The sequence below is a fragment of the Magnolia sinica genome, chromosome 12 (genome assembly GCF_029962835.1).
Source record: "Magnolia sinica isolate HGM2019 chromosome 12, MsV1, whole genome shotgun sequence".
Lineage (NCBI taxonomy): Eukaryota > Viridiplantae > Streptophyta > Magnoliopsida > Magnoliales > Magnoliaceae > Magnolia > Magnolia sinica.
Genome location: NC_080584.1, coordinates 11403913 through 11431729, shown reverse-complemented (window position 1 = coordinate 11431729; position 27817 = coordinate 11403913). Strand labels below are relative to the sequence as shown.

General features: G+C 39.5%; 1 protein-coding gene, 1 long non-coding RNA gene and 1 other non-coding gene across 3 annotated transcripts in view; all 3 read right to left on the bottom strand.

The window, feature by feature from the left end:
• Positions 1-1203: 1203 nt before the first annotated feature.
• Positions 1204-16471, bottom strand: LOC131220917 (uncharacterized). The gene is made up of 3 exons (XR_009158886.1): positions 16245-16471; positions 3550-4343; positions 1204-2333 (listed from the first exon to the last, which is right to left on the bottom strand). It is a non-coding gene; the product is annotated as an uncharacterized LOC131220917 (long non-coding RNA).
• On the bottom strand, positions 7869-7975 carry LOC131222236 (small nucleolar RNA R71). The gene has a single exon (XR_009159943.1). It is a non-coding gene; the product is annotated as a small nucleolar RNA R71 (small nucleolar RNA).
• A 3111-nt stretch (positions 16472-19582) lies between the features above and the next one.
• Positions 19583-27817, bottom strand: part of LOC131219927 (probable LRR receptor-like serine/threonine-protein kinase At1g56140) — a 47818-nt gene continuing 39583 nt past the window's right edge. The window contains exons 4-10 of the mRNA XM_058214913.1: positions 23200-23271; positions 23046-23117; positions 21430-21501; positions 21264-21335; positions 21060-21131; positions 20569-20636; positions 19583-19972 (exon numbers count right to left, since the gene is read on the bottom strand). Of these exons, the coding sequence (XP_058070896.1) occupies positions 19815-19972; positions 20569-20636; positions 21060-21131; positions 21264-21335; positions 21430-21501; positions 23046-23117; positions 23200-23271 (586 nt within the window). The 3' untranslated portion in view covers positions 19583-19814. The remainder of the gene's footprint in view (positions 19973-20568; positions 20637-21059; positions 21132-21263; positions 21336-21429; positions 21502-23045; positions 23118-23199; positions 23272-27817) is intronic.

The window sequence follows — 27817 nt, the reverse complement described above, 5'->3', positions numbered from 1 at the left end:
ACGCACAACGCCCCCTACGCACGTACGCCGGAAGGACCCCACCATCGATCTAGATCGACGACGACGTCCAGGGAGGGCCTCCTAGTTAAGAGACGAAGTTTTGATTCAAAAGAGTGGGCCCGACAATCAAGAAAAGCCCACCATGGGATCTCATGATCGTAGCCCACTAGTCAGATTGATTTTATATTTTAGGTTTTGCTTATTAATATTATTTAGAACATCATGGACGCTTTGATTTCTTTGATTAGTTTTCGTTTTAGTTTACTTCATCACCAAATTATACGTTACACATATAGCGTGAGTTTTGAGATATAGGGTTTTCTTATAAATAGGCACCCCTTGTAGCTTTTTTTGATTCATTGAAGATTAATAAAAATTCTACGTTTTCTTACTCTCTAAGTTGTGAAGCCTAATTGGGAGCGAAGCCCTCCCTTCATCAAAGAGGTTAACTACCGTGGTGTGAAGCCACATCTATCCCGATTCGCCCCCATCCATCATCATTTCTACTACCCATCTTCTACCATCCCTTCTTCTCATCTCACCCCATTATCTACACTTTGAATCAATCGTCTATTGCAGCAATTCTCTTCCCTACAACAAAATTTCAGAATCTGGCCTTATAGGAGGGCTGAAACTTCGGCGGAACACTACGCACAAACCGTACATCGGATCGAGCTAAGATTTGGGAGTTTTGGAGTCCATCCCTGGCCGACCAGGGCCAAGGTCGCTTTTTTCTGAATAGTGGGACCCACACACGTGCTGCCAAGATCACACGCACGTGCGTCTGGGCCATTGTTGTTGTCCACGTGTGCGGTACTTCTCCAGTTCGTCTCTCTCCTCTCTTTCACTCCGCTTTCACCCAAAATCCCTAAACCTAACCCTAAATTACTCAAATCTCTACTTTTATGCCCCTTTTCTTACCCTAGGGTTCCCCGAATTGGAATTTTTGAATCCCTTGGATTATGGACTGATTACTATGCATGTGTGGATGATTATTTCTTATCTTTGAGTATCGTTTGGTTCATAATTTTTATTGATCCAGCCCTATCATGTGTAGGCCTGGACCCGCATAGATTCCCCTTAATTGAATGTTTGGACTTTCATATGAGATATGAAATTTGTATAATTGTTTCTGAACTAACATGATCTTAAGCATGAACTCTCGCATATCATATTCAATTTTCATGTCCTGCATTACTTAGGGGGCTTGGGCGTCCAAAGGCCCTTTCTTCTATATTTGCTCTCACTCCGAGACAGGATCTATTTATAAAAAACTAGCTATTAGGAAAAACAACGGTTATGATACTCCACCACCTTACAAACTTCAGTAATGACCTAATTCATCAAAAGTTCATGATCTTGTCCTAACCAGGCACTCCAACCGACCAAATCCCTTAACTTACCGTGGACACCATCCTCAGCCAATATCCCATGTCGGCCTAAAGTATAGATCATCAGATCTTAACAATTGGATGTTCACCAAGCTTAGTTTAAAACAAATCAACAGTCAAAACTAAAACTTAACGGTTGAAAATCTCCAATTAACCAATAGAAAACTTTTAATGTGCTAGTAAGCCTTTAAAACACTTGAGGAATAATCCAAACCATAAGATCAGCACATAAGTAATGTCCCAGGTAACCAAGCTGATCCTTTGTTGATTTGTGCAAGCTTCAATGGACCTTGATGTATGCCCCCAACTATCCCCACTTTTAATGGCAATGAGATGACTTCGTTAAGTGAGCCAAAGCACATGTAATCAAGACCTCTCAGCCCACACCTCCTCAGGTCTAAGGATTAATTGAAGCTTCGTGCATCCGCAAGTCGATCTAATCTAAGAATAATGTGTCTCCAGATCTACAGACTTGTCATTAGCCCTGCCAATGTAAGTACTTAATATGTCCAAACCAGGAGCCTGTACCCATGGCACACTCACACCCCTATGTGGGGTCAAGCCAAGGCACACCGACTCGTTGTCGTGCCCAATAGTGGAGACCTTCCATCCTGACTCATTGTTAATCCCCTCACACAGGATGAATAAGATAAGAATACCACATTTTGTCTAACGGCCTGCTAATTGGTCATGGTTAAATAGGATATTGAGTTCCATGGCCAACAACTCTCCCCCAATCTCAGGTTCCCATGGATGACTAAAGGAATCCCTCGCTTTAACCCATTCATGTAATATGATTTCTATGTTCCACACACATTAATGAGGCTAATAAATGAATGCATCACATAATAAACCGAGGTATAAAGAGTATAACACTAGTTTTTCGAGGCATAACCCTAACAGTGTTTTCTGCAGTAAGGAGTCAGATATTTCATTTATAACCTGATGGGGACATCATGTGCACACACGCCGCCCCCTACGCATGTACGCCAGAAGGAGGACCCCACCGTCGATCTGGATAGATGACGACGTCCGGGGAGGGCCTCCTAGTTAGGAGACGAAGTTTTGATTCCAAAGAGTGGGCCCGACAATCAAGAAAAGCCCACCATAGGATCTCATGATCGTAGCCCACTAGTCAGATTGATTTCTAGTTTTGCTTATTAATGTTATTTAGAACATCATGGACGCTTTAGATTTTTTAATTAGTTTTTGTTTTAGTTTACTTCATCGCCAAGTAATAGGTTGCACACATGGCGTGAGTTTTGGAGTATAGGATTTTCTTATAAATAGGCACCCCTTGTGGCTTTTTTTTATTCATTGAAGATTAATAAAAATTCTGCATTTTTTCACTCTTTGAATTGTAAAGCCTAATTGGGTGCGAAGTCCTCCCTTCATCAAAGAGTTAACTACCGTGGTGCGAAGCCACATCTATCTCGATTTGCCCCCATCCATCGCCATCTCTACTACTCATCTTCAATCATCCCTTCTTCTCATCTCACCCCATCATCTACACTTCGAATCAATTGTCGATTGCAGCAATTCTCTTCCACACAGCAGAATTTCAGAATCTGGCCCTACAGGAGGGCTAAAACTTCGGCGAAGCACCACGCACAAACCGTACATTGAATCGAGCTGAAATTTAGGAATTTTGGATTCCATCCCTGGCCGACCAGGGCCAAGGTCGCCTTTTTCTGAATAGTGGATCCCACACACGTGCGGCTGGGATTACACGCACGTGCGTCTAGGCCATTGTTGTTGTCCACGCGTGTCGTACTTCTCTGGTTCATCTCTCTCCTCTCTTTCACTCTTCTTTCATCCAAAATCTCTAAACCTAACCCTAAATTACTCAAATCTCCAATTTTATGCCCCTTTTCTTACCCTAGGGTTCCCTAAATTGAAATTTCTAAATCCCTTGGATTAGGGACTAATTACTATGTATGTGTGGATGATTATTTCTTATCTTTCAGTATCGTTTGGTTTATAATTTTTATTGATCCAGCCCTATCATGTGTAGGCCTAGACCCGCATAGATTCCCCTTAATTGAATGTTTGGACTTTCATGTGGGATATGGAATTTGTGTAATTGTTTCTGAACTAACGTGATCTTAAGCTTGAAATCTCACATATCATATTTAATTTTCATGTCTTGCATCATAACCCCTTACAAGTCATAATGGGTTAGAGTAAGGGCATTTTTATCCACTTCAAACAGAGCTTCCACTGGTGTCCAAATTCGAGGCCTTCATGAAATTATTTTTGAATAGTATAATCTTATAATCCCTACTATATATAACATCAGTAGCTAGGGACAATTTTAGCAAGAAATCAGTCTATGGGGAGTCATGAAGTTGGGTTTCAGTAGGACATTGGAAGGGATTTCTAACATTGGAAAAGGGTATTTGGGTAATTTGGATGTCTCTTTATCTTCAATGGGATTTCCAACATAGGAATGTGTATTTACTATTTAGATAATTTGGATGTCTCCGCGAATTCAGCCAGGGGTATTTCTACCACTTTAATTGAGTTCATAAGATGATGATGATGATGATGATGATGGATGTGTGAAGCCGAAATGTGGATGTTGAGATGGGCGAGTGGTCAAACAACTAGAATTAGAAATGAATGCATCTAAGGGAATTTATGAATAGCATCAATATGTGATAAGATGAGGGGAAGTAAACTTTTAGATGGTTTGGTCATGCGCAACAAAGACCAAGAACTATGCCGATTAGAAATAATGAGTTGGTACAAGTTAAAGGCTCTAAAAGGGCAAGGGGGAGGCCTAAAAGGGCGTGGGTGGAGTTAGTGAAAACAGATTGGTCTAACTGAAGTTACGGCCCCTAATAGAGTGGAATGGCGGAAAAGAATTCATGTAGCCAACCCCAATTAGTTGGGATAAGGTTTAGATGATGACAATGACGATGATGTTACCCTTGTGTGTGTGTGTGTGGCCTGCTGTTGAGGGTCAAATATTGCATATTAGACCCCAGTTATTACTTGGATCTACAAACATAATACTGTTTAATGGCTGATTTAATCGTGTTTGTAATGCAGAGTGTGTTTAAGAACCTGGACTGAAAAAGGGTGGTAAATGCATGGATTTGACGCTCCAGAAGCACCAAGGCAAGGAACGGACTCTAGAAGACCAAGAGCGACGAAATTATACACTAAGGGTCCGCGAAAATCGAGAAACTGAAGCTTAAGTGGCCCAAAAGACGTCCAAAATGCAAGATGATATGGTAGGGCAATATCTAGAGGTCTTCATGGCTCGAGGACCAAAAACTAACCGTACACGTCAAATTTCAGCCATTGGATCCTCGTGAAAGTAGCTGAACTAACAGATCAGTCCATAAAATCCTGATTTGGGGCCCACCCGCTGTCCAGATACGCTTTAACTTTGGCCCCCATGGTTCAAATGAAATGGAGAACAAGATGAATGGTGTGGATTTCTCATAATCATTATATAGTATATATACTACACTTTTTGCACTAAGAGTACATGACAACACAGGGAAGTGAACTCTGTTTACGTTGAACTCCGTTTCTGTCATGAAACAGAGACTGAGGATGATCTCAGTGGGCCATCATCATGGTCCAAATGCTCAATCCGAGCCGTCCATCATGCAGAGGGGCTCGATTTAGCCAAACCCATGTTGACTTTATGCACTCATGCATGCACACTTGTTGGTTTCAATGGTCACAAATGGACTGCCCTACAACTATTGCAGCTGATTTCTTCCGTGGGTCACGCCAAATCTGATCCAAAATCCATCCCTCGTACCAAAATTTTGTCACGAATCTAATGGACGGTTTGGATTTCTCAAGCGACAAGGTAAGTGGGCCCCACTAGTAGCTCAGCGCAAGTCCTGCGCAGGCAGAGAGTCCAAACAGCGCCCGGACGCTGCCGCTCTCCGTGGCCCCTTGTGTGATGTCAATCACGACCGGATCAATGATCCAGACCGTTCAAATGATAGAGTAGGAGATCCTGAACCACACCAAGAAGTCCGATTCCGATTTTGGACGATCAGTCGTCCAAAATCTCAAGCTAAACGGAAGTACTTTTCTGCGAAATTCTCGGCTGCGTCAGCTGTGTCTGCGTAAACGAATTTGTTTCCGTTTCGAATACAACAACCTCGCTCCTCCGTCCCTAGCAAGGGATAAAAGGAAGAAAAGAGAGAGCTTTGAGGGGACGTGAGCAAGAGTTTGGCAGGGAAGCTTGAAAACAAGGCGGGCGCATGTGAAGAAAGGAAAGAAGAAACGTGAGAAACGAGAAGGAAGAAAAAAAAGGAAAAAGGGAGAGCTCAGTTGAAAGGTGCTCGGTTTTTTTCTGCTGCTGCTGTAACCAGGGAACGTGGAGTGCACGGCTGGGAAGAGTTTTGGGTTTTGTTTTCTTGAGGAAAGGAGCTGGACGGGGGAGCTGATCCGATTTTTTTTTTTCTTCTTCTTCTTCTTCTTCTTTCTTTTAATTAGAATTTAGCCCATATCCTGTGTGGCTAAACCTCTTAGCTAGGGCTAAGAGGTGAAGCCTGTAGCGAGATGGGAGAGTCTATTCTATGCAAGTAGATTAAATTTCTGAACTTAATTTGATTTAGTTGGTTATTATAAGGAATATTTTTATTAGTCTTTAATGGTCTGTTGTGACAGAAATTACAATGGGTTTGCAATGGCTTTGAATATTTCTTTCCTCTTTTTATATTTATGAAGTCAGGAAGCCCTGTTGTTCATCATTGTCCCATGGGCATGGTAGGATGACAGTACCTTCCTGATCTTCATACATTGTTGATTGGTTGGAAATTAGTTTAATTCTATTGTTTACTTTGTCTCCTGGGCATGGTTTAGTGATGGAATCCATTCTAATTCATACACCTTTCATCTCTTGAAAACCAAATCAAGTAAGTTCAGTTTGAATTCCATAATCCTTGATGCAGGCATAAGATCTCCCTGATCTCTACAAGTGGATCCTCTGAATCCCTAGTTCCCTTCCTCTGAATTCCTTAAACTTTTAGATAATTATTCCACAATTATTTCTTAAATCCTATTTGGTTTAGATCACATCTTAGTCTAGTACTAGTTCTACTTGGTTTCAGATAACGTACAGGTATCAGTCCCTGTGGATTCGACCTCGGTCTTACCGAGTTTATTACTACATTACAACCCTATACTTGGGGAGTGAACAAGTTTTTGGCGCCGTTGGTTACGTTTTTTTGAAATTAATTAGTTTTAGAATTGGGTTAGGATTAGGATTTTACTAACTTTAGGTTAAAGGTTTTTATTTTATTTTATTTTATTTTTAGAACCTAACCTATTTTCCTGATTTTGTAGGATCCTTACATAAGTTCTAAATTGGTAATTCCTTCCTAATCTCTCTACTCTTTCTACCTTTTAGAATTAGGGTTTAAATTTTGAAATTTTTTTAATTCTAGTATTTTTTCTATTTTTAGGAAGCAGTTTATTTTTAGAAACTAGGGTAGTTATTTCCCTTTCTAGAAAAATCCTCTAATTTTCGAAACTTTTCTCTTTTGTTTTTCACTTTCTATTTTTAACTCTTTTTAAATCTAATTTATTTTTTCATTTATTTTTAGGATTTTTGTTTAGAAACTAAGCTTCTTATTTTGTAGGCCTTTAAGATAGAAATTTCTAATTTGGTAAGCTCTTTCCCTACTTCCTATCTTTCAGTTCTCTTTTAATAATCTACTTTCTAGTTTAGATCGTTCCTAATTTATTTTAGAAATCTCCACTTTCTTTTAAGAATTCCTTCTTTTAGAAACTAATTTACTGCTATTTTTCTTTTTAGAATCTAACTTATTTTTGTTTTATTTTGCAGGTCCTTAACTTAAGTAATTCCTTTCCAACTCTCCCTCTCTTTCTTTCTAGATTTTCTTTTCTTAGGATTAGGTTTTTAATTGAGGGCTGCGAGTGTTTTCATGCCCAAGTGGGCCCGTGACAACACTCGACGTCTCTTGACTGAAGGAGGATTGGTTGAGGGGTTGACTATCCATCGCAGGACTAGACACCGCTCGAAATCCCCTGAGTTAAGTGAAGTTATGGCTAAAGACCAACCTCCTCTACTTCCACCAAGGGTGGAGGATACCCAAGATGAAAATGAGGTGCAACAGGCACCCCCGCCTCGTACTCTACGAGATTATCTACAACCGGCGGGAGTGAGTACGCCCTCATGCATGATTTTTCCTGAAAACACAGGACAAATGGACATCAAGCCAGGAGTTATCCAACTCCTTCCCAAATTCCATGGACTTGAATCTGAAAGTCCATATTTACATTTGAAAGAGTTCAATGAGATAATAGCTACATTATGTTTTCCTAATGTATCCGAGGATCAGACTGAAACTCTTTCCTTTTTCCTTAAAAGAGAAAGCTAAGACGTGGTTACATTCACTGCGTCGTAGATCCATTGGCACATGGAACGACATGCAGAGGGAATTCATAAAAAAGTTCTTCCCACATCATAAAACGATTACCCTCAGAAAAGCAATCATGAACTTTGCCCAAAAGGAAGATGAAACATTCTTCCAATGTTGGGAAAGGTTCAAAGATTTGGTCAGTTCATGCCCACAACACGGATTTGAAACGTGGCGCATTACAAATTTTTTCTATGATGGACTGACATCTTCCATGCGCCAAATGGTCGAGACAATGTGTAATGGAGAGTTCATTAATAAAGATGTCGACGAGGTATGGGACTACCTCAACAGTTTGGCTGAAAAAACACAATCTTGGGACTATTACCCAAAGTCGAACACTACGTCTAGGCCGACTCAATTAAAGGAGAAAGGTGGATTATATCTCTTGAAAGAAGAGGATGATCTCAAGTGTAAAGTGACTACGCTCATAAGGAAAGTTGAGGCCATGGAAGGAAAGAAGGATAAGGTCAATGAAATTGTGTGCGGCATCTGTGATTGCAACATTCACACAACTGAAAACTGTCCTACAATACCTGCCTTTCGAGGAGTGTTGAATGAACAAGCCAATGCCGTAAATAACTATCAAAGACCTTTTACTGGACCTAACTCCAACACATACAATCCTGGCTGGAAAAATCATCCAAACTTTAGTTGGAGGAATGGACAAACGGCGACTCCTCCAGGTTTCTTCAATCAAAATCCAAATCAAGTGAAACCTCAAGAGGAACCGGTTCAAAATCCCATACAAGAGCTGGCTCAGGCAATGCGGGGAATCACAGATTTTATGCAAAAGATAGATTCTCGTATGACGGTTATAGAAAAGGGGATGCTTCCTACACAACCTCTCCCCAATCCTAAACCGCAGTACAAGAATAATGATCCCAGCTCTTCAAATCAGATGGGGCATGCTAAATCCATCACCACTCTTAGGAGTGGGAAAATCATTGATAAAACTCTTCCGGTTAGGCCCGAAAAGCCTCAAGAACCAGAAAAGGACAACAATGATGGATCCAGTGATGCCCCATAAAAAGTAGAACCGGAACTTCTAGAGAAGCCAGTTGCTCCATTCCCTCAACGGTTGGTTTCACCAAAACCTCTTTCAACTCTCAGGATATCCTAGAGGTGTTGAAACAGCTGAAAGTCAACATTCCTCTACTTGATGTCGTTAAACAGATACCTTCATATGCCAAATTCCTGAAAGACTTATGCACGACCAAAAGACGGAAAATTATTCAAAAGAAAATCTTCTTGACTGAGAAAGTGAGTGCCATACTAAAGCAAGACGTGCCACAGAAATTCAAGGATCCCGGTAGCCCAACCATATCATGTGTAATCGGGAACCATCGAATTGATCACGCACTTCTTGACTTAGGAGCGAGCGTCAATCTGATTCCCTACTCGGTATACAAACAGTTAGGTTTGGGTGAATTAAAACCCACCATAACCACACTACAACTTGCTATCGCTCTGTTCGTGTACCAAGAGGGATAATTGAGGATGTGTTAGTCCAGGTCGATAGATTTTACTACCCTGTAGATTTTATCATCCTGGACACCGAACCCATCAATAACATGAGCACTCAGATTCCCATCATTCTTGGTCGCCCATTCCTCGCCACGTCAAATGCAATTATCAATTGTGGGAATGGTATCATGACTATGTCTTTTGGAAATTTGACATTGGAGTCAAACATTTTTTTCAATAACGGCAGCAACTCAGAGGATGATGATGATTTCCACGACATTAACATGATTGACTCTTTCGTGGAAGATACGACACCGCTGACCTTATCCTCCGACCATCTGGAGACGTGCCTGGCCCACTCCCATGATTTTGATGATGACATGATTAGGGAGACGTGCGCCTTGCTTGATACTGCACCGGTACTTGAAGTTAACCGGTGGAGGCCACAATTTGAAGAATTACCACGAACCGATGTAGTGCCTCTACCGGCTAACCTCAAGCCGCCGAAGCTTGACCTAAAACCTTTGCCCTCTGATTTGAAATATGCCTATTTAGGTCAAGATGAGACATACCCGGTGGTGATCTCTGCCCACCTAGAGAAAGAACAGGAGAGTATGCTTATATCTACTCTCATTGAGCATAAAGGAGCCCTGGGATGGACGATAGCGGACCTCAAAGGAATCGATCCCTCGATTTGTACTCACCACATATATCTTGAGGATAATGCAAAAACTGCTCGGCAACCACAACGTAGACTAAATCTAAACATGAAGGAAGTGGTTAAGGCCGAGGTTCTTAAACTATTGGATGTGGGTATTATATACCCTATATCTGATAGTCAATGGGTGAGTCCAACTCAAGTGGTTCCTAAGAAGTCCGGAATCACCATCGTAGCCAATGCTAATAATGAACTCGTGCCAACTAGAGTCACTACTGGTTGGAGAATGTGCATTGACTACAGGAAGTTGAATACCGTCACGAGGAAAGACCACTTTCCTTTACCATTCATTGATCAGATCCTGGAAAGGTTAGCTGGTCATTCCTATTACAGTTTCCTTGACGGGTATTCGGGCTACAACCAGATAGAGATAGCCCCTGAAGACCAGAAAAAGACCACATTCACATGTTCCTATGGCACCTTTGCCTATCGAAGGATGCCATTCGGACTATGTAATGCCCCTGCCACCTTTCAGCGATGTATGCTTAGTATCTTTTCTGATATGGTGGGGCAATATCTAGAGGTCTTCATGGACAATTTCTCCGTTTACGGTCCATCTTTCAGCAAGTGCTTGGAAAGTCTTAAATGTGTGCTGAAAAGATGTGAAGAAAAGAACTTGGTACTTAATTGGGAGAAGTGCTATTTCATGGTTCAGAAGGGAATTGTCCTTGGGCATATCATCTCGTCCAAGGGAATCGAGGTAGATAAGGCAAAAATCAATCATATCTCTAACCTACCTCCACCCAAGAACATCAGAGACGTGCGATCCTTCTTAGGACACGCAGGATTTTACAGGCGATTCATAAAGGACTTTAGTCTTCTTTCTCGTCCTTTATGTAATCTTCTTCAAAAGGATGTTCCGTACGAGTGGACTGAGCAGTGCCAGGAAGCTTTCACCAAGCTTAAGGGCACGTTAACCACTGCACCTATCATGCAGCCACCCGACTGGAGCCTTCCTTTTGAGCTTATGTGCGACGCTTCTGATTATGCTCTTGGGGCGGTCCTAGGCCAGAGAAAAGATAAGAAGCCCTACGTCATTCATTACGCGAGTAGGACTCTAAATCCTGCCCAGGTGAACTACTCGACTACGGAAAAGGAACTCTTAGCTGTAGTGTTCGCCTTGGACAAATTTAGGTCCTACTTGATCGGATCCAAGATCATTATCTATACAGATCATGCGGCACTGAAGTATCTTCTCTCTAAGAATGATTCTAAGCCCCGCTTGATACGATGGATCCTTCTACTCCAAGAATTTGATTTGGAAATTAAAGATAAAAAGGAGTAGAGAACGTAGTGGCCGATCACCTTTCTCGCCTTAATACCTCTGATTCCCTTGAGGCGACCCATATCAATGATATGTTCCCGGACGAAACTGTTTCGAGTCTCCCATTCACCTTGGTTCGATATTGCTAATTATCTTGCTACAGTTTTACACCGACACAGTGGACCGCGCAAGATAAGAAGAAATTTTTCACCGAGGTGCGCAACTTTTCTGGGATGATCCTTACTTATTTAAATATTACCTGGACCAAATTCTAAGGAGATGTGTACGGCGAAATATTGCCCCATCTCCTTCTGTCACTCAGAGGCCTGTGGTGGTCACTTTTCTGCTAAAAAGACCACGGCCAAGATCCTGCAGTGTGGCTTTTATTGGCCCACTATGTTTAGGGACACTCATGAGTTTTGCAAAGCTTGTGAGCGTTGTTAGAAATTGGGAGCATGGTCCCGTCGAAATATGATGCCTTTGAATCCCATTCTTATCATTGAAGCATTTGATTGCTGGGGCATCGATTTCATAGGACCATTCCCCCAATCGTTTGGAAATCTGTATATTTTGCTCGCCGTGGATTATGTCACTAAATGGGTCGAAGCGATTCCGTGTCGAAAGAATGACCATCGCACGGTCATTAAATTCCTAAAAGAAAACATTCTTTCTCGATTCGGAACGCCTCGAGCCATCATTAGTGATGGGGGCTCACACTTTTGTAATAGACCATTCGAGAGCTTAATGAAGAAATACGGTATCTCCCATAAGGTGAGCACCCCATACCATCCACAAACAAGTGGACAAGCTGAGATTTCAAATAGGGAGATCAAACACATTTTGGAGCAAACGGTTAACCCAGATCATAAGGATTGGTCAATCCGATTGACCGATGCCTTATGGGCATACCGTACTGCCTTTAAAACCTCTATTGGAATGTCTCCCTTTAAACTTGTCTATGGGAAAGCTTGTCACTTGCCTGTGGAGTTGGAACATAAAGCGTACTGGGCGATCAAAAATCTTAATTTCAATCTGGACAACGCTAGCTCACTACGCAATCTTCAATTGAATGAACTTGAAGAAATCCGGAAAGATTTGTACGATAATTCGAGGATTTACAAGGACAAGATGAAAGCATTTCATGACCAACACATTTTGCGAAAATCATTCACGCCTGGTCAGAAGGTCCTTTTGTACAATTCTCGATTACATCTCTTTCCGGGTAAGCTTCGATCTCGTTGGATCGGTCCTTATATTGTTGTCACTGTTTTTCCGCATGGGGCCGTTGAGATAAGAGATCCCGACAATGGCAAGGAGTTTAAAGTCAATGGACATCGATTGAAACCATTTGTCGAGAAATTTGATTCAGAGGACATGTCCATGCCTCTGACTGATCCTGTTTACCAGGATTAATCTCCTAGTCTGATGGAGGTATAGGTAAGTTTCCTGTTTTCTTAGGACTAGGATTCATGGTCCATTCTTGTCTAGTTGAAGACGTTAAACTTAGCGCTCCTAGGACGCAACCCAAATTTTCATTCCATTTCACTTTTCTCATTCATTAGTTCAATGTTTGTGGGTAGCATTGCCGCAAACCCTCACGAGACTACAACTCGTCCACTAGGGGTAACCTAGGGGTTTAAAGGCTTGTTGCATGCGCTAAATGCAATCGAGAGCACCTGCGAAAGTGGTATAGGTAGGATTTTATTTTTGTTAGTTTTGTGTTACTTTCTCTCTCGTGCTGACCGGATTCCATGCTGCGATCTCTTGGAAAGTCTCTCACGATTCATCATCCAGGTACTATCTTCCCTTCACTTTTTCTTTACTTTTGTTGTCCTATGCGCATTCCATATTCATATCCTTTACATTGAGGACAATGTAGCTTTTAGGTTGGGGGTGGGAGATTAGGTTACTTAATCAGTATTTTCTTGAGCAAAAATTGTGAAAATTTTTTAAAATTTTTCTGGACTTTCTGGTGAATTCAAAGTGATTTGACGACCATCTTTGATTTAGAATTACAGGATATGAAATGTTGGTGATTTACTGCTCTTGGATTCAGTTGCTTGTTAGATTTCACAGTTAAGTTTAATTATTAATCCATGATTAGAAGTTGTAAACATTGATTGAGTCATGATTTCACATGTCACATCTCGCTTACACATTAAGATTTCAGTTTGAAACTGAAGGGTTAATTTGGTGATCAGTAAGCATAGAAGGAACCAACTTGAACAATTGCCCGTCATGATCAATTAAAAGGAAAAGATACCGTTGAAAAAGGTTAGGCAAAGAATCTTCACTATAGGTTTGCTCCCTATAAGTGAGGACTTAATCCCCTTCTTGGTTTTTTAGTCTTAAAAAAAAAAAAAAAAAAGAGCTGAAAGAATGAAAAGATGATCTTTGAGGCAAGCTTTGGTTATTATGAATTCTCTTATTGGTTACCAACGATATCCTGAAATAAAGAATTGAATATTAATGTTGAAAGTTAGGATTACACTTTACACCTGTGGAACTCAATGTTTAGGATTATTCTAATTAAGGGACTAATACTTTGAATTTGGTTTATCGTGAGCTTGATTTCAGGAGAAAGTAATGCCAACATTCATGAATCTTAGTATTTTTTAATTCGAGTATCTGAATTGTGTTTCATAAATCTCTTGGGTTTGTAGAAATTGTCCTGTAATTCTCAATTTATTTTTTCGCATACCTTGCTCGGGACTAGCAAGATGCTGGTTGGGGGTTGTGTTGAGGGTTAAATATTGCATATTAGACCCCAGTTATTACTTGGATTTACAAACATAATACCGTTTAATGGCTGATTTAATCGTGTTTGTAATGCAGAGTGTGTTTAAGAACCTGGACTGAAAAAGGGTGGTAAATGTATGGATTTGACGCTCCAGAAGCACCAAGGCAAGGAACGGACTCTAGAAGACCAAGAGCGATGGAATTATATACTAAGGGTCCGCGAAAATCGAGAAACTGAAGCTTAAGTGGCCCAAAAGACGTCCAAAATGCAAGATCACGGGGTTCTCGCCATCCGATCAGCTCAAAACTTTATACATGGCTCGAGGACCAAAAACTAACCGTACACGTCAAATTTCAGCTATTGGATCCTCGTGAAAGTAGCTGAACTAACAGATCAGTCCATAAAATCCTGATTTGGGGCCCACCCGCTGTCCAGATACGCTTTAACTTTGGCCCCCACGGTTCAAATGAAATGGAGAACAAGATGAATGGTGTGGATTTCTCATAATCATTATACAGTGTATATACTACACTTTTTGCACTAAGAGTGCATGGCAACACAGGGAAGTGAACTCTGTTTACGTGAACTCCCTTTCTATCATGAAACAGAGACTGAGGATGATCTCAGTGGGCCATCATCATGGTCCAAATGCTCAATCCGAGCCGTCCATCATGTAGAGGGGCTCGATTTAGCCAAACCCATGTTGACTTTATGTACTCATGTATGTACACTTGTTGGTTTCAATGGTCACAAATGGACTGCCCTACAACTATTGCAGCTGATTTCTTTCGTGGGTCACGCCGAATCTGATCCAAAATCCATCCCTCTTACCAAAATTTTGTCACGAATCTAATGGATGGTTTGGATTTCTCAAGCGACAAGGTAAGTGGGCCCCACTAGTAGCTCAGCGCAAGTCCTGCGCAGGCAGAGAGTCCAAACAGCGCCCGGACGCTGCCGCTCTCCGTGGCCCCTTTTGTGATGTCAATCACGACCGGATCAATGATCCAGACCGTTCAAATGATAGAGTAGGAGATCCTGAACCCCACCAAGAAGTCCGATTCCGATTTTGGACGATCAGTCGTCCAAAATCTCAAGCTAAACGGAAGTACTTTTCTGCGAAATTCTCGGCTGCGTCAGCTGTGTCTGCGTAAACGAATTTGTTTCCGTTTCGAATACAACAACCTCGCTCCTCCGTCCCTAGCAAGGGATAAAAGGAAGAAAAGAGAGAGCTTTGAGGGGACAGTGGGGCAGGGACGTGAGCAAGAGTTTGGCAGGGAAGCTTGAAAACAAGGCGGGCGCATGTGAAGAAAGGAAAGAAGAAACGTGAGAAACGAGAAGGAAGAAAAAGAAGGAAAAAGGGAGAGCTCGGTTGAAAGGTGCTCGGTTTTTTTCTGCTGCTGCTGTAACCAGGGAACGTGGAGTGCACGGCTGGGAAGAGTTTTGGGTTTTGTTTTCTTGAGGAAAGGAGCTGGACGTGGGAGCTGATCCGATTTTTTATTTTATTTTTTCTTCTTCTTCTTCTTCTTTCTTTTAATTAGAATTTAGCCCATATCATGTGTGGCTAAACCTCTTAGCTAGGGCTAAGAGGTGAAGCCTGTAGCGAGATGGGAGAGTCTATTCTATGCAAGTAGATTAAATTTCTGAACTTAATTTGATTTAGTTGGTTATTATAAGGAATATTTTTATTAGTCTTTAATGATCTGTTGTGACAGAAATTACAATGGGTTTGCAATGGCTTTGAATATTTCTTTCCTCTTTTTATATTTATGAAGTCAGGAAGCCCTGTTGTTCATCATTGTCCCATAGGCATGGTAGGATGACAGTACCTTCCTGATCTTCATACATTGTTAATTGGTTGGAAATTAGTTTAATTCTATTGTTTACTATGTCTCCTGGGCATGGTTTAGTGATGGAATCCATTCTAATTCATACACCTTTCATCTCTTGAAAACCAAATCAAGTAAGTTCAGTTTGAATTCCATAATCCTTGATGCAGGCATAAGATCTCCCTTATCTCTACAAGTGGATCCTCTGAATCCCTAGTTCCCTTCCTCTGAATTCCTTAAACTTTTAGATAATTATTCCACAATTATTTCTTAAATCCTATTTGGTTTAGATCATATCTTAGTCTTATACTAGTTCTACTTGGTTTCAGATAACGTACAGGTATCAGTCCCTGTGGATTCGACCTCGGTCTTACCGAGTTTATTACTACATCACAACCCTATACTTGGGGAGTGAACACCTGCACCCTTGCTCTTGGAACTCTCTCTCCTATCTATCTCTCCACGTGCGTTGCATCTGCCATACCCGCTAGTTTCATTATGCACAGATTTTCCGATCCCTTTGTTTTATTTTATTTTTTGATGAATAAAAGATTCTTTACTGGAAAGCAAAAACAAAAGTACAATTACAACAACATTGGCAGCCAACACCGACATTTTTGGTACCATCTGTGGCTTATAAGGTTGTATTTGGTTGGTTGCACCAAATTTCATGATATTTGGTGCAATCCAAATGCACCCTCAGAGAAGCACATTTTTGTAATTTTCCATTTCAATGAGACAGAATGCATGAATTTACATTAGGACTAAAAAGCAACCATACAACGGCAACCAAAAGAATAAGAAAAGGCAGAACAGTACACAAGCCAAAAGAACAACATCGCTAGTCTAACAAGCTGAACAATGATTCTTCAGATCATGATCACATGGTGCAGCCAACCAAGAACATACTAAAAAAAAAGGTACCTCTGGTAGGTGGTCGTCATCACAATCTGATCATACATATTCATCTATAAAAAGATAAGGAGAAGAACAAAGATGGCTTACAGCGCGGAGAACCCCGATTACATGGGAAATTTCGCTGAAGACAATTCAACCCTCGAGGCAAAATACTGAATGCAAAAAAATCATGCATTGAGAAGCCGTTAACAAATAAGGAATTCTATTATGATGTTGGTAGTATAAAAACAGTAGGAAGTTCCCTCTTACACATTGCAAATGTGTACTCTGATAGGGAATGCTGATCTAGTGGGCGGACGGACCATAGGCATACGTGCTAGTGATTAGATGGCTCTCATTTAGGTGGACCATTTCTCTGTTTTAGGCAAACCATTCCCTTTTAATGCCATTGCATAGATGCCTATCACAGTCCAATCCCCCTTTTGGGATATGGGCCATCCGCATGGTATCCCACAATTTTTTTATTTTTTATTTTTATGACGTCGGGGCATACCCGCCCCATTTTAAGGCGAGACTATTCCTTACGGATGCACGCAATCACCAGCAAACCACGTGCATTGAGTAATCCCAAGGAGGGGAATCGAACTCTCATTTGTGGGGAGCACATCCATGACACTTGCCAATCGTCCATCCGCATGGTGTCCCACAAAATAAATATCCTGAAACATACACTAGTGTCATCATACTCATATCATGATGTCCACATGATCTATCAGTAGTCATCTCAACAAATAGAATAATGATGATCTCAAGTGTGCCCCATGGAAGACACCACAATATAGATCCAACCGATGCACGTGAAGCAGGTATCTATGTGCAGTTATAGTTTCGCAAAGGCTTTTATAAGATAAAGAGGCTGGCCCTGATCTGTCATGTTGGAGGATCTTTTCTTTGGCAAATTCATTACGGGCATACGTAACCCCTTGGACAGATGATACGAACCGTTCACCTGATAGGCATTGCCGCAGATGGACTTCGGGTAAATAACATATTAGTTGGACAGTCCTATACATCTGATTAATGCCTCCATATAAGGAGATAAAAACAAAATTGTCCTATGGTCCATAATCAGCAAGGAAAACTCATGCAGCCAGTAGCTGTCCCATCACTCTCTTGTGCATGGCCCACTAGATGGATGGTTTAGATTATTTGACTCTATCCAGGCATCATAGACACCCCATGTAAACCAAGGCAATGGAACCTCAAGTGCAACAAAACAATAACTCCTCAAAGATTAGAAAGAAAAAATTTAAGGAATTCTGTAAAACCTGCTGTTAGAATCATCAATGACAAAGTTGTTGGCCACCAAGTTCCTGCACAGAACAGACCAGACCAGGAGCCCCTAATCAGTACCACTATTACAGGCAGTTAGGTACCCAAATCTTTGTTAAGCCTCACACATGCCTCTCCACACACGCATAAACACCGAAATCTGACCCGTGCATCAGGCAGGCCGGATCATGTTGATCATCGCATGGTACAAATATCAGGCCAAATCATCAGATGGGCCAAACATGTACAGCACTGGTGGACAGCTTTAAAATAATTGTGGGTCCCCTTTCAATGTACATGTATGGCTCAGCTGATGACTGTATCAGTCTGATTGTAGGGCTTGGTCATCCACTTGGTGGAGCTTGGATCAGACATGGCTTGTATCTCCTGATCATACGAACATGTATACAGTTGCCTATGGGCTCAGTGGAATACTGGGTACCCAATAAAGTGATAAGGCATCCACACAATTATTATGAAACAGATGGTCAAATTTATAGGCAGTTTGGTTGAACTGCTGGCAAAGGACCAAAAGTCATTAATTGAATGTTTTGTGCTAGCAATAAAAAGTTTGAATACAATCCCAGCCATGTTTATATATTGCCACGATGGATTAGGAAGACACAGTTATCACACAATACCAAGCATGAGGGGAGGAGGATCTATACTGTCCATCTAGTTGGGTCCTTTCCATAGATGCCCACTATTAAACCACTATGAACAAACAATCCTAGACATTGGTTTCTCCAATTGAATCCACTTTTGTTTTAATCATCTACTCAAAGACCACCATTTTTATTGGATTGGCTAGTCCTTTTCAATGTAATTTTCAACCAAGGGCTACCAGTATGGATAGGACCCACCACCCCCACGTGACATGTATTGTGCAATGATGATCCCTCTTGACCAAATGTGCCGAAGGCAAAACATCTCTACAATCTAAGAAGAAAGAAAAGAGTACGATGCTAAATTAGTCCTTGTAGATGAAAATGGATTGCAATGAAACTAGAGAAATGAAGATTAGAAGGATGAGACGTACAGTTGTAAACCTTGTTGGCTAGCCCAAGAGGGAAAGCTTCCTGATAATTCGTTGTATGATAAATCTCTGCAGCCACAATGGATTAGAGGGTGTAGAGAAGGATGGAGTGGATAGCAAATGGTATCCTTGTTGTTAGAGAAGAAAATAAATTAATGCACTTATGAAGAATGAATGAAATCTAAGAAGAGAGGAATTTTATGATCCTACACAAAGAATACTTGCATTTTCAGTTTGTAGAAGTATGGCGATGTTTCAACAATAAAGATTCCAGAGAAGTGGTCTATCGGGCACCACCATCGATCGACCATTTCATAAAAGTATCCTGAATCGAAACCAGAACATTTCAATTTGTGTCCTGCAAATAGACTGCTACAAAGACAAATACAACAGTTTTACACATTCAACTCAAATAAGGGAAAAGATTGGGTGCTAGGATCTTCCAATCTGGGTCAATCCATGATGGGCCCAATGGAAAAAATGGGCTGGATCACTGAAAAATGGACCCCCAACATACAAACTGAAAAACGGAGTATAATGTGCAAATCTTGGATTGAGGTTCCTACAATTCCTCATATACTGAAACTGAATAAAATTGCTGTCAAGTTAATAAACATAATCAAGACCCAAAGCAATTTCCTAAAAGAGTAAAAATAATCAAGTCCGTCAAGTTAATAAAATGAATCAGAGAAACATGAGACATCAGGCGGGCCACACATGTAAAATTCTTGACCCACTTCTTCACCAGACCGGCCGGATTTTTTTATCTGCGAGACATACATGGTGAGGCCCACCTGCCATCTGTGGGAGGACAATAGTAGCTGCACCAGGGCCCACCAGCTGGATCATACATACATATTAAGGAGTGCTGAACTTTTCTGAGCAGGCAGTGTATCAGATAACCTGTTGTTTCCAAGAAATCTTCCCATTGAGAAGACAACAAACAATAGATTATATCAAATAAAATTAAGGACTATATGTTAGGGCCAAATGATCCAGTGCTGTAAATATCTGTAAGTTATAGTGGTCCTAGATGCATCAGGCCACTTGATAAGTCCAACAAATCACTTCGAACTGTCCATTAGATCTGGCACACATGTTATGGACGACCATGCAAATATTGCACCGATCGGATAATTCTATGCATATGATCAATAGCATATAAAAAGAACAGTCAACATTGTTTATGTCAAAATAGATCCAACCAACAATTTGGGACATCCATTAGTTGGGGACCATCACGGATCACTTACTTTTCTTTCTAAAGCATCATTTTTGTCAGGCAATCCTAAAGAGTAGGTCAACTTATGGATGGATTGAACCATCTGATTGGTGTGATTTTTTTCACGGTAGCTTATGAAAATTGGGTTCCCAACCCAATGAATACTCCGGATTTATTGACAGACTGCCCAAATGTCCCAATGCAACTAGGAGCACTATAACTTGTCGTGCTTTGAGAGCATCGGATCATTTCTCTATTTTAGGATCTTCAATAGTCAATGCACGTTTGTTCTTACAAGTGAGAGAACTCAAAGTGAAGAGAGAGGCTGGAATTTCGCCACTCAAATTGTTGAAGCTCAAATCTCTACCAGTATACAAAAAATAAGAATGGTGAAAATAACAAAGGTGAGATGTGATATGTGAAGCATCAATATATAATCCTCAGGCCACGACTGTATGAATGGGGCCAATGTTTGAACTTTCAACGGTCCAGAATGCTGATCTGATGGGTTCAACTCCAAATGGTGGATGTGTTAAAGAACTCTTAAATTGAAATATCATAGCCATATAATCTGTCCCTTTCCGCCTACTTTGCAGTATTTCGTTCAAAAATAAAAATAAAAATTTGCATTTGTTGGCAGCTGATTAAGGGATTATCATTGTCTGATCCGGGAGAATTTTGATTGAAGCATTGGCCCCACCTACAGAAGAGGATCTTATAACTCCTCAGTCAACAAATGGAATATAATAGTGTCGCCACAAAATACACGTAATAGGAATGACTTACAGCTGCATCAATGCTTGGTACTCTCCAATGTTGGATGGAATAATACCGGAAATCATATTATTTCTCAAGATTCGGTAGAAAACATGAAAAACGCTTGTGCAACATCATTCCAACTCTCATAAAAAATGAAGAGAATAATAAATTATTATTTTAAAAAAAAAAAAAACAAGTATTGATACATTTATCAGGACCATGTGATCTTACAAGATGCTTAAATCCTTCATATCCTTAATAAAAGCTAATGAAGAGCCCCCATTGGAAACTTCACTTATTCGCCTGTATGATTATACTGTAAAGTCAGCAAAATAACAGAGGTAATGGCCCAAAAACATTTTAAGAATTAGAATCACCAAGGAGTATAAACGCTCACAAATCTTGCATTGAGGTCAAATTAGATAAACTAGAAGGTATTGGACCCTCAAAAGAGTTCCCCCAAAGCCACCTGCATGAAGAACTAACTGCAGAGTTAGAAGTGTTAGAAAGAAATAAATGTTGTATATTTTACTTTCAGTGCTTCCTCAGGGCACCATACTGTTTTCTTAATAAAATAGTTACGGATGTTATTAGCTCCCTAACTATCAACTTTCCCCAAATTCCCTTCTCATGCTCTTCTCCAATAACATGGCATCAAAGCCAGGATTTCTCTAACCCTAGTTTTGCTACCTTCCTTCCTCCATCATGAACATTTATTGAACATTATCATCTTATTTGGTTCATCATCTTATATGATTGGCTGCCCACCAGACATCAGCCTTTCTCTTTCAACGGTCTCTTGAAACCAGAGATGGTAGAGGCTCACATTTACATGACTAACACGCTAGCATGAATCCACCCAGTGTTCACCCCAGTCCAACTATTACACGCTTGCCTCAATGAGCAACGTAGCAAGGTAGGGTCATGGAAGGGTAGTTGTCAAGCAAACCTCAAAGCATGAAGGCATACAATTATTCCGCCTTCAGACCAAAAGAGTTGCTTGCAAAAAACAATAGGAGCTCACCAATACATGTTTACCAAACACCACTCACATGTCAACACACGCACGCACAACACTTCACTTTAGCCTAATTATTGTGCGTCATCTAAGAAGTGAAATTTTCAAAAAGTTCAAGATCTCTAGCGTGCAATGCCAGACGAGCTTGCCAGGCACGATTCAAATGTTAATAATATGACAAAAATCTAGCATGCAATGCCAGATGAGCTTGCTAGGTGTGATTCAAATGTTAATAATATGACCCAAAAAAAAAATTCAAGATAATGGGTATGAATTCTTGATATAAAGAGTTGACTAACTAACACCCTCTTTTGCTGCAATAACAGAAACATCACTGGCCTCTCCACCTACATGGACCAACGTAATGTTTATCCTAAAAGAGATGTCCTGAATTCATTAAAGAAAAATGATAGTTTCCTAGGTTTGGATCCATTAAAGGATGTCCTTAAAAAATGATTACATGGCATATCAAGGAACATATCATATTTTAATTGTCACAGCCATTCGCTGATAACAAAGATAAGTTTTGGGGAATTCCTTAGTGTTTTTTCTTCTCTACATTGCTTTACCTTAATAAGGTTTATATAGAGATGTACAATGATATACATGGAAAGTAAATCAAATTAGAGGAAGAGATTTGATTCTCTTCTCTGTTGTTAGAAACTACAGCTATCTACAACTATCATTCGCTCCACAAAGAATACAAACACGGCATTTTATTTTATTTTACTGGAGCTTTACTCATACTCCTTTGTATCAGTCATTATTATGTTATCATCATGGAGGTTTAGTTCCAGATTAGTAATCTGTTGATAGTGACCAAAGACTCCTATCTATGTAAAGGTGTTTAGGTCCTCTAGCTAAAAATGTTAGTCGGTCAACATGTAGCATCTTATGCACCTGGGAGCTCTACTTTCATGGTGTGATGTAGGCCTTCTTCAATAAAAGCACAAAAAGTGGTGAAGATAAAAGAAAATCTCATAATCCTATCTTACAAACTTGTAAGCTTTGTCAATTTCCCAATGAAGTGAGGTATCTTGCCCGTGAACTGATTGTTGGATGCCCGCCTGAAACCCAAGAACTTCCATGTAAATTCTGGTGTAATATACTTTTATGAATGGAAAGAATGGTATAATCACAATTGCTTACCAGATCTCCAAGTTTTGTAGGTTGGCAAACGTGGAAGGAATTTCAACGCTCACTCCAGAACTATTGATGTAACTGTAAAAGTGAAAACAGATCATAGATTCGACTGTAAGATTTCTCCCAGAGATTTCTCTTCATTCTTTTTGAAAACTTTGAAAACTATATATGGGCCATCTAGTGCCAACACTTAGTGTGTTGGAAAAAGATTGCAATGTTCAATTGGTGCCCAAAAGATCGTGTACCACAGAATTGGAAGGAATGAATAAGTTGAGGGAGAATTAGTGTGGTGGTTCGTGTCCTCCCTCCCTTTATTTAGTTACATGGATAAGATCTAAGAGAGACGAGGGACATTAAAAAGAGATCACAAACAATAAAAGATAAACACTAAATACAGTACACTACAGGAGCACCAAACTGTTTGGTGCCACAGAATAGCTGCAGGAGTGACATATACAGGTACACTTCTAACACTTTTTTTTTACATACACTTCTAACACTCACCCTCAAGCTGATGTATATCTAAGACGCTTGCCCGGCTAGCCCAGCTAACTCAAATATCCCTAGAACCCTTCATGAAGACATTGACTAATTGATCTTCTGATTGGATGAACAGCATGGTTAATAATTTCCCCATCACTTTTTCCCTAACTAAGTGATTATCAGGTTCTGTTTGTTTAGCCCGTTCATGAAAGACAGGGTTTTTGGCAAGGCATATGGCAACTTGTATGTCATAGTGGAGAGGAATGGGTATGCTAGACTCCAATCCCATTTCTTGAAGAAGAGATTGGAGTCATGTGATCCACTGCTCTATACTCAACTTCAGTAAATCGCCTAGCAACCACTCTGCTTCTTGCTTTTCAATGTCACAGGTTTCCTCTATAAAGGAGCAGTATCCACTAGCCAACCTCCTGTCATTGGACGAAATTACCCAATCAACATCGCAATGGTCACTAACATTCAAATTGCCATGGTTGGAATCAATGTTTTTCGTATCGTTATCACGTGTAATGTATCGCACGCTTGGGATATGGATACATATTGATTATCACACGTGATATATCAGTTGTATCACGTAATGTATCGTTGTTGTTGAGAAACATGGGGAAACATTGGAAAATTGGTCGAATTGATGAAACTACAAAGATTGTTAAAAAAAACATCAATACACACTTTGACATCAAAACATCATAAAAAACAAGTGCACATAATAGGTTTCCTATATGGGGTCCTAATATATGTGCTATTTGATTGAACTGATGCAAGTATATTCAAAGTCTATTCATATAATTTACAAAGGTAAGAATACATGTATAGAAACACAAGCAATACATTCTAAATAATGCATGTGGTTGTGGCTCAGACCCATATAGAGCTACATGGTGGCTCAAAATCATCATCTCCATCTCGACGAAGATGGGCATAGTATTGTTACTCACAAACCAACAATACTATGTCCAGGTCATAGTATAATGATACTAGTGAAGATACCTTCTAACATAACGCAACTACTCATTCTCTTCGGTTTGAGAAATTTCAGAAAATTTTTTAATTTTCCCCAATTTTTTTTGCAAATCGGCCCATCTTTCCCAAAAATCCCAAAATTAGAGTGTACGTGGTAGATGATTTCATCAAACGCTCCTAAATACTCTCAAACGCACTACGTGAAAAATGAAAAAAAAGGACGGATTTAGAGACGGTTCTGGACCGTCTCTAAAATTGCTTGGTTTAAAGACGCTTTAGAGACGGCTGTAAACCGTCTCTAAAATTTTAGACAGCCCCTGACCGTCCCTAATTTTGTCCTAAAAATTTGAACGTCAACAAATCATTTGAGACGGTCGTTGACTGTCTTATATGGGTCATCTGAGACGGTCATTGGCCGTCCGCATTAGAGACGGTTTTTGACCGTCTTATATGCAATCATACGAGACGGTCATTAACCGTCTCCATTAGAGACGGTCATTAGCTGTCTTTTACTTCCAATCTAGGACTGTCAAAGACCGTCTCTATTAGAGACGGTCCTTAGCCGTCTTATAGCCCTGGCAAAGGCCATCTCTATTAGAGACGGTTAAGGACCGTCTCTATTAGAGACGGCCATAGACCATCTCTATTAGAGACTGTCAAGGACCGTCTCTAATACTCAATTATGCTACTCAATATAACCATGAATTTCGAAAAACAAAAAGTTAAGAAGCTTAGAAAAATAATTAACAATGTTTAAAAAAATTTTAAATTTTTAAAAAAAAAAAAAAACCTGTTGATAATTTTGAAAAAAAAAAAGATTTCGATAAAAAAATGATATTTTAAAAAAGAAAATTTAAAAAATTAAACAAAATTGTGAAAATTTTAACAAATTGATAAAAAATATATTTTTTTTAAAAAAGAAAAATAAATTGTATTTTGACAAGAAAAATTGAAAAGTTATATAATAAAAGTGAGATTAAAAAAATGATATTTTAAAAAAGAAAATTTAAGAAATTAAACAAAATTGTGAAAAAATTGACAAATTGTAAAAAAAATATATTTTTTTAAAAAAAAGAAAACTAGATTTTGTATTTTGACAAGAAAAATTGAAAAGTTAGATAACCAAAGTGAGATTTCAATAAAAAAAATGATATTTTGAAAAAGAAAATTTAAAAAAATAAACAAAATTGTGAAAAAATTGTCAAATTGTAAAAAAATATATTTTTAAAAAAAGAAAACTAGATTTTGTATTTTGACAAGAAAAATTGAAAAGTTATAAAACAAAAGTGAGATTTTGATGATGTGTTGTATATCCTTACCGCCCATACGTTTCTCCAACCCATTTTTTGGCCCGGTATAAAAAATTGTGTAGATTTAAATCTTAAGTGAACCACACCATTGGAAAGAATGATAATATAATACCTCGCCATTAAAAATTATAAAGAGCCCATTGTAAGGTTTTAGTAATGTTTATTTGCAATCCAACTTATTGATAATGTAAAGAAGATCTAAATGAAGGTAAACCACAAAGATTAAATTGATCCAAAATTTTTGTGGCCTTTAAAAGGTTTTTAATGGTTATTCATCATATTATTTTGAGTAGTATGGTCCACCTAAGATTATTTAGTTCTTATGATTTAAACTCACATCCTAAAATATGATGGAAAAATATATGGATGGTGTCGATATACAGAAAATATATCAAGGTGGGCCCTACACAGTTAGAGTAACACCCATGAAGGGGTTACCTAAAATAGTGAATTGGTACTATAAGGTCGCCTCATGGGGACTTCCCATGAGGTTAATCTGTGTGCGCCCCACCATGATGTGTGTAGAACATCAACACCATGCATTTGATATGTCCCCTTTAAGTCCAAAAATCAGTCATATACGAAACTCAGGTGGGCCATAGCATCTAAAACTATGTGAAGACATCCCTAAAATATATATAAAGCATTTGGTGGGGCCCACATGAGTTTTGGATGTGTATGAAACTTGGTCTGACTCCTCATCAAGTGGGACACACATAATGAATGGGTTGGATCTGTGAACCACATCTAGGTGGGCCCAATAAATGATTATGAATGTTTTAAAGGGAGGGTAACCCTCTCAACTATAGTATGTGGTGTGGCCCACCCAAGTCATGGATTGACTTTATTTTTAAGCTCGTGGCCTACCATGGAATGGTGCATCTGATTGATGGGATAGATCCAAAGTTCAAGTGGAGTCACCATAGAAAAGAGTGGGATAGTGACACCCACTATTGAAACCTTCTTAGGGCCCACCGCGATGTTTATTTGAGATCCAATCTGTTTATAAGTTAATACAAACATAGACGCGGTTGAAACTTGGTCTGATATCCCTCATCCAAGAGGGACACACATAATGAGTGGGTTGGATATGTGAATCACATTCAAGCAGGCCCAATATATGATTATAAATGTTTTAAGGAAACCCTTCTCTACTACATTTAGGTGAGTTACTTATTACTTTTACTAGAGTAAACTTTGTGGGGTCCACTGTTATTTATTTATTTTATCCACTCCATTCATCCATGTTAACAGATAATTTAAGGTCTAAAAAACAAAAAGGAAGCATATCCAAAACTCAAGTGGACCACACCACAGGAAATAACTAGTGTGATTGAACCTCTACCATTTAAAATTTCTTGGAGGCCATAGAAGTTTTGGATCAAGCTGATGTTTGTGTTTTCTATTCATTCATATATTTATGATATTATGAACAAACTTTAACCATTTTTGGACAATCTGATCAGTCCAGATTGAAAAGTAAATAACTTCAGATGTTTAAATCAAAATTCACTCCAATTGTTGATCAATCTTGTTTGCCCAATATCTCTCTCATATGTAGCATGATCGGGGCAAGTAACTATTCAATTTGATGGTTATCAGTAAAATAGAGTGAATGGACCAGACATGTAAAATGGGTCAAATATTCTGGTCAAAATTGTGACCCAACTTATTGACCTCGTGAGAACCTGTTATTTATTTATTTTATCCACTCTGTTAATCTATGTTAACGGATAATTTTAGGGAGTGATCCGAAAAATGAAGAAAATTAAAATCTCAAGTGGACCACAACACAGGAAACAGTTTGATTGAACATCTACCATTGAAAATTTTTTGGAGGCCAAAGAAGT